This window comes from Haemorhous mexicanus, chromosome 11, assembly GCF_027477595.1.
Source record: "Haemorhous mexicanus isolate bHaeMex1 chromosome 11, bHaeMex1.pri, whole genome shotgun sequence".
NCBI classification, from domain to species: domain Eukaryota; kingdom Metazoa; phylum Chordata; class Aves; order Passeriformes; family Fringillidae; genus Haemorhous; species Haemorhous mexicanus.
The window spans coordinates 7,929,647-7,937,100 of NC_082351.1; the positions used below are offsets into that span (position 1 = coordinate 7,929,647).

The 7,454-nt window shown below is 47.5% G+C and overlaps 1 protein-coding gene across 2 annotated transcripts in view; it reads right to left on the reverse strand.

Moving 5' to 3' along the window:
- The window catches only part of DOCK3 (dedicator of cytokinesis 3), a 185,570-nt gene extending 184,110 nt beyond the window's left edge, over positions 1-1,460 (reverse strand). For both annotated transcript variants that reach the window (XM_059856243.1, XM_059856242.1), the window contains exon 1: positions 1,330-1,460. In XM_059856243.1, coding sequence (XP_059712226.1) covers positions 1,330-1,366 — 37 coding nt within the window. In that variant the 5' untranslated portion in view covers positions 1,367-1,460. The remainder of the gene's footprint in view (positions 1-1,329) is intronic.
- Between the last annotated feature and the right edge of the window lie 5,994 nt (positions 1,461-7,454).

Here is a 7,454-nt window from a genome sequence, read left to right on the forward strand (position 1 = left end):
AGGGCTTGTTAACTTCATATACTCCCAGTGACCAACAGACACAGCAACAGGATTGGAAGCAACGACTCCCAGGTGTTATTTATTTTCTGCCACTTGTTTTTATTACCCTATACTTACAGGTTCTCATCTGATGCTGCATTTGAATTTATTTTTTTTAAACAAAAATGATTTGCTTCATCTCTCCTTGCTATGCAGACAAGTGGGATGTACTAAGCAAAATATTTGCTGTACAAGATGAAAAATTAAGAAGTATTTTTTTATTATTAAATTAACAGAAAGCATTTTAACAAAGAGGCATTAAAGCTTTTAATTACTCACAAGTTAATTGCCAAAATCCCTCTGTTAAAGTGGGATAAAGTGATCCGGTGAACAGATAATGTAGCAAATTTGTTGATACTATTTTAAATATTTTGTAGAAATCAATCATGACTACACACTGTGGAACTTAAAAATCAATATGCACAACTGATAACTATAAATTTAATGAGGCGTTTAAGTAACTAATCAGGGTAGCAGTAGTAGCTTTTATTATCATAATACAAATCAACAGTTTAAAAAAAATTAAATCGAAATGAGCAAGAGAGAAGTAAAAGAAATTCTGGATCTTCCACTTCATTAGATGTAACATTTCTGCTTTTATCAGGGATTTAAACGCTAAAATAACAAACCAAAGCCGGCAACGGTGATGCCTCAGATTAGAGCAACCACGAGGCCAGACGACTGTAAAATCTGATTTCCCAAACCAACGAAAAAGCGGCGCAGTCCGCACGCACAGCGGCCCCGGGGCCCCGCTCCCGGCCCGCCGCAGCCCCCGGCCCGGCCGCCCCCTCGGCCCCGCGGCCGGGCAGGTGCAGCACCGACGCCCCCTAAAGACACCGCGGCGCCGCCGGCCCCTTCCCAACTCCATCCACACACCGCCTCGCTCCGCAGATGGAAACGCAGGGAAAAGGGAACCGGGCGCTTAAGTAGATTAAGGGCTCAGCAACTCGTTTTCTTATTATTTGTGCGATCCCGACCCCAGCGCGGGCCCCCGAACTCCGCTTGTCTCTCGCGTCGCCGCGGCGGCGCTCGGGGAAATAACGCGAACCGAAGCACACGCAGAGCACATCCAGCGGTGCGGGCAGGGCAGGGGAGGCAGCGCCGGGCATCCCCCACAGGCCCGCGGGCAGCGCTGCCCCCTGCCCGGCTCCACCTGAGGGGTAGCGCCGCGACCACCGCCAGCCCCGGGGGAGGGGAACAGCCGCCCCCCCACACGCACAGCACAGCCCCGGGGTCCTGCGGGGAGAGGAGGGGGCAAGCGGGGCGGGGGAGGGATGCGGCAGCACCTACCCACGCCGTATTTCTCCTCCTCGGTGGGACTCCACATGCTGCCGGATGGCTCGGCCGCGGCCGCCGGTCCCCGGGCAGAGCGCGGCGGGCGGGCGGGCGCCGCTCATCGAGCGGGGGCGGCTTCTCCTCCCCCCGCGCTCAGCGGGGGCGCCGCGCCGGCAGCCCCCGCCCCACGCTCCGGCCGGGGCTGCCCTCAGGGGTCGCTTCGCCGCTGCCGGGGGGCGGGGGGGAGGTCGCCCCCCGCCCGCCCGGGCGCTGCCGGCCGCCGCGCCGCTCCCCTCAACGGCCACTCGCCGCCGGCCCGGCGCCTCTCCTCGCGCGGCCCCCGCGGGCTCCGGCCCTGCCGACGCGGCGGCCCCGCGGAGCTCGGTGGCCCCGGGCCCCCTCCTCGTCGTTCTCGTTCTCCTCCTCCTCCTCCCGAGCCGCCGCTCCCGCCGCCGCCGCCGCCTGAAGGACTCGGGGCTGCCGCGCCCCCCCTCGCGCTCCCGGCGGACCTGGCGCGCACGCGCGGCTCGCGCCGCCCCCCCCCTCCCCGTGCGGCCGCACGAGGCGCGCGCGGGCGCGAGGCGCGGGGAGGCGCGTGCCCTCTGAGGGCGGGCAGGGGAGCGGCCGGTCCCGGGACATCCTCCCGTCCCCATCCCATCCCCGCCGCACCTACCGCCCCGAACGGCTCCCGGGACGCCGGCCCGCAGTGCAGCACCGAGCCCGGCCGTGTTGGTCAGCAGCGGGGCCGGCCCGACCCCCGCCCGGCGCCCCGGGCTGCCCGCGACACGGCCCCAAGCCCCTGGCAGCGCTCAGCTACCCCTGGAACCACCAGCGTTTAGATCAAAATTTGGCTGATACTGTGTTTCGCTATCTTGTCGGTATTATTAATCTCCAGAGCTTCTAAAGAGCTGGCGAAATTCGCATGGTTTCCACAATGGACACGTACTCAAAACGGGAAACGGTCTTCAGGTTTCATCTTTAACTTCAACTTCCACTTCCATAAAAACTGAATTTGAATTCTTCCCAGCAAAGGAAAAGCTGAAATAAGTTTTACAAAAGTTTTCCTGCAACTGAAATTTTACTCCCTGCAATATTCTGATGGACCAGTGCCCTTGCAAATACACTGTTTATACAGCCTTTTCAGAAACCTTTGTAAACAACTTGATTGATGTGACGTTTTGGGAATGCACTAAACTTTTTAACAATATAACTTCAGATGTACCCAACACTTTTAATAGAATATCTGTTCTCTGATTATATAATAAAGCAGAATGAAAGTCATCAACTTGCACTACAGAACTTGGGTTGCTGTGGAAACCTTCATTATTTATTTTTTTAACACGTGCAACTACTGTTTCCCCACCGAGCAGGGCCGGGTTTCTGTTTGGGTTTTGGTTTGGTTTTGGGATGTCAGGTTTTGTTTTCCTGTGTGGAGTGCAAACAGCAAGTGGCCAAGAACTGAGTGTGCTTGTACATTATTAATTTAAAAAACCAACTTATTCTATCCTACCTTAATTCATATTCACATTTAGGCATTTGTATTTACAATAGTTCCGTTCCTTCCCTTCCTGAGGCACTCCCACAGCATGCAGAAATAGCTTTTTGAAGGGACAAAGCATGACAAAGTCATTGAGTTGCATCTGTTGGAGATAGGCTGCTCCAGAGTATGAGAAAGTGTTTTTGGTTTTTTAACTCTGTATACGTCAATAATAAATACCTTTCCATCTCTTCTGAGTACTTTGGGAACAGAAAACCTCTGCAGTGACAGGAATTGGTTAATTCTTCCAGGCTCTTTATTCCACAGTCTCAGCCCTTCAAGGATTCTTCTTGCTGCCAAGCTGACCAGTACTTAAACTGATATTTTTCTTGCTTAAGAAAAAATGCAGCTTTTTTTTTTTTTTCCCCAAACTACAACCATTTCTGAGTTGACTTTTCCCATAAAGTAAACCCAGAATGAAGGTGAACTTGGGAAGGCAAGTGAGATCCTTCTAGGGTTAGATAAACTCTGAGAAGAACACCAAAACAGCTGGACACGATATGACCTGCAAGGATCTAAGAGCATACAGAAAGCACTTTATTTAAAGGCCATATGTGTGATCATGGACATACAAATGACAGCATTGGCAGGGACACACACTGATGGCAGATTACCTGTATTTGAAACACAACACATATTATTGCATGTTTCTTCCTGACTCTTTTCTGCACTTCTGCTGCTGGAGAGAGGGTCAGTAGATGGCCATGTGACCCACATGACTTCAGGAAGAAAAAAACTCAATGAACTGAGCTGTGGAGTCAGTGGAATGCAAGTTTGCTTAAGTTAAAAGTCACCAAATGTATTTACACCTGTTCCTCTGATCTCTGCATCCACCCCTTTAATGAGGCTCCTATCACCTCCACAGAAATACTGATTGCTTTAGTAAACACTCTTCGCTTAAGTGAAGCAAGGAACAAACATCTCATCCTCCCAGAGAGGCAGAGCCACAACTCTCCCAGGCACCAAGCTGGAATTCAGGATTACCCACGTGCACAGGAGAGACCAAAGCAAACAGCCACTGCTGCAGAACAACTGTTTCTGCTGTCTCTTCTCTCTCTTAACAGAGCTCACTCCTGCCAGCTTCAATATTCATACTGCTTTGGAAAGCACAGGAAAAGCAGAGAAGTACTGTAGCAAGCAGAAACAACAAATTCTCAGGGTTATATGCCCCAGGGTTTTCTTTCTTTTTCTTTCTTTTTTCCTGGAGCTGTTTTTGTTTTCCCTTATAACGTTTGCACATTGAAAACACTACACAAAATTGGAATCCAAACCTACTTCTAGTAAGGTTTTGTTAAGAAGTTTTTAAAATTTGTATCAGCAATCAAAATAAAATTTTAAATCTGATGTAAATGTCAGAGCTCCTACAAGAAAAGCTTCTGTTGGTGGGCATTGTGGATCCCAAAATTAATGGTTCCTCCCCTTGCAGAAGTCTTCTAAGTGCTGTTCTGTCTCTAAACTGTTGTGTTGCACTGTACTGAAATAAAGGCAAATACAAGCTTCCAGAACTTATTTAAATGAACAAGTCAAGTCAGCAGAAAAGCACTAATCTCTGAAACACACTGTATGAAGTTACTTAATGTCCACTGTGCTCAGGAGTTGTCCTGTCAGAGGTATTGTGAGTTGCTTATGGTTCTGCTACTGCAAACATAGTTGTCTTTGTCCAAAGAGAGCAGGCAGCAATGTTTAACACAGTGTTAATTAAAATACATTAGAGAGTTCATCCTATATTGTCATGTCTTGCCATAATATAGATGTGATCTGAAAGACAGCTGGCTTGGGATTGGAGAGATTTGACACAGTTTCTCTTAAATAGATCAAGGGAACTGCACAATCCTTTCAAATGCTCTGCAAGGGACAATGGAAGGTCAGAGTGCAGAAAGCAGAGAGATTCTTACACCTCCCTGCAAGCAGCTTTCTCTCAGTTATCCCAGCCTTAAGGCACCACAGAACATATCACCCTTCTGCCCTCTTTTTCAGGGAAGTGCAGCCCCACACTTTACCCTTTCTCCCCATTCTCAGGCCCATAGCTGCTGGTAACTTCCATTATTACTTCAAGCCTCTGTTTCAGTAAGATGGCCCAGGGCCCTTGCCATCAGAAAAAAACAATCAGAGATTACTCTCAGCTCCCTGTGACAGACCAGACAATTTATTTGATTGCATTCCATCCTTTTCTACACTTCAGGTTCTGACTTTTTATTTTTGTTTCTTTAAAGTTCACATTCTCCCCTGTTGTTAAGATGAATTAAGCCACTGAACAACTTTACCTTCCCATTAAATTATTAATTCCTCACCTTGCAGGGAGAAGCAAAGAGATGCAAAGCAAATCCACTCTATCATCTGTGATGACCTCACGGGTCCTTTTGAAGCACCAAGTGTTTCTACTTTATGCCTCAAGAGAGATTCTGGTGTCCCAAGAACTGAGCTATTCTTCCTTTGGTGAAGTGATCTTCTAAAACTTTTAAGCAGGTCTCAGGTTTTGGTGCACAAACCCAAATTCTATTTTTTGTCCTATTGCACAGGGCCATCTCATGGATTTCTTCCTTATGAGGGATCAAACCAGCAAGTTAGGAATCTAAATGCAGCAAATGACAGATTTTCTCTCCAAGGCATCACAGTGTTTGTGCCCCACAATTTCACACACCTTTAATTGGGATGATTTCTGATTAGTGCTCAGGACTGGGGAGGATGTTCAAGTCCATTATTGAAAAACTCTTTCCAAATTTTTAATTCAGAAGGAGTTCCTTATAAACAAATCTGCTCCCAGCCCTCAACATTTCTCAGTGGCAGGAAAGGAAGCAGAACTCCATCCAGCAGCAGCATTCCCAGCATGCTGCTGTCACTCCATCATTTATTCCCTACGGAGTGCCTGAAGCAGCAGCTCATGACCAACAGCAACCAGCACACATTTCACTTCACCATGTGAGATACAGCAAGTAGAACTTTCTGGAAAACCTGGGAACATCTCAATTATAATAGTTCTGATCGTCCATTCTAGAAATTTTCTTTCATGCAAAATGGAAGTCAGCATAAAATATTCCAGTACTTCCCCTATTTTTGGTGCTGTCTTCCAAAAAGCAAAGGGAATCTAAAGTCATGGAGGGCAGAAAAAGAGGTGTATTCATATCCTTCCAGAACATTAGACATGTGGTGTTAAGCCTCACCAAATAAAACTCCCCATAAAAATGTCTATTACAACCAATTTACACAACAGTTACAAATATAATATTAAAGGCTACTTTCACTCTATTTGTAACATTGCTTGAAAACAAATTATAAAAGCAGAAGAAAACAGGACTTGCAGAATGACAAATATAAAACAATGTGGTTGTGCCAGCACCTAGGTTTATATGTTGCTTGCATAGAAGTATCTGGATTAAATCAGGAGAGTAATACTGATATTTTTTTTTCCAGCACAAAAGTAGAGAATGGACTGACTAATACCTTAATACCAATATGTCAAGTACGACTACCAAAAATTTACAGTGCAGGTGGTAATTATTTAGTCAGATGGACCTTAATATAAAAAATATCACAGATCATGCTGAACAAATGTTTTCCTTGTACTAAAGAAACAGAGTATTTTGCCTTTCAAATATTAAAATAAAAAAAATAAAACTTCTTGTACCATGAATAATTGAGAATTTTGAGGAAAATACTATTGTACCTTCATTCTCACTTATCCTTAATGCTTTCACTACAGCAAATTACCTATTAATAGGGTGAGAAATCATAGGATGTTAATTAGCACTGTTTTGACAAATTTATACCTTTTCCTATTAATTTCTTTTAATGTTCAGGATATAAGAAACCCTATCACAAGTAATAATTAACTCCTGTCTTATTTTGTGAAATGAGAGTTCAGAAGCATTTGTGAACTCTCCTTGTGAGTACGTTTTTTCTGTTCTTTTTTTTTTATTTCATTTCCGACCTTATGCATTTCTTATAATTTATGTATTTATTGCCGTGGAAGAGATCTCTTTCATGCTAAGAAATTTATACTATTGAAAGACAACATCAGAGAAGTGGTTCCATCACTCATGGAAATGAGCATCCTGCTGTTCCAGAGGCTGATTGAGTGATTTGAGCTATCACACAATCAGCCCTCAGCCAAACCCCTAGCAGGGAGGGCAGGGCTTGGCTGGAGATTTCTAAGTGCTCTCTCTGATGTTCCGGCTTTGTTTCAGGGGCAGCAGAACCTTGGTTTGTGTCCAACATCTAACACATTCCAGGGAACGAGCGCTGAGCATCCCGGAGCGCTGCGCTGCCGTTTGCGGGCGCTGTGCGTGTGAAGGGTGACAGAGGTGTCCAGCCCGGCCGGCCTGAGGGCAGGGCAGCAACCCCGCGCTGTCCCGTGCTGTCCCTACCCGCGCTGTCCCTTCTCGCTCTGTCCCTACCCGCGCTGTCCCCACCCATGCTGTCCCTTCTCGCTCTGGCCCTACCCGCTCTGTCCCCTCCCTCAGCGCCGCTGTCCCGCGCCAGCCCGGGCCGCCTCAGGGCCGCTTTAAGCCCTCGCTGGCGCTCAGAGGAGCTCGGGCCGGCCCCTCCGCTCCCGGCTCCCCGCCCGCTGTCCCTGGTGCTGGAGCCGCTGCCGGCCGGGCCCCGC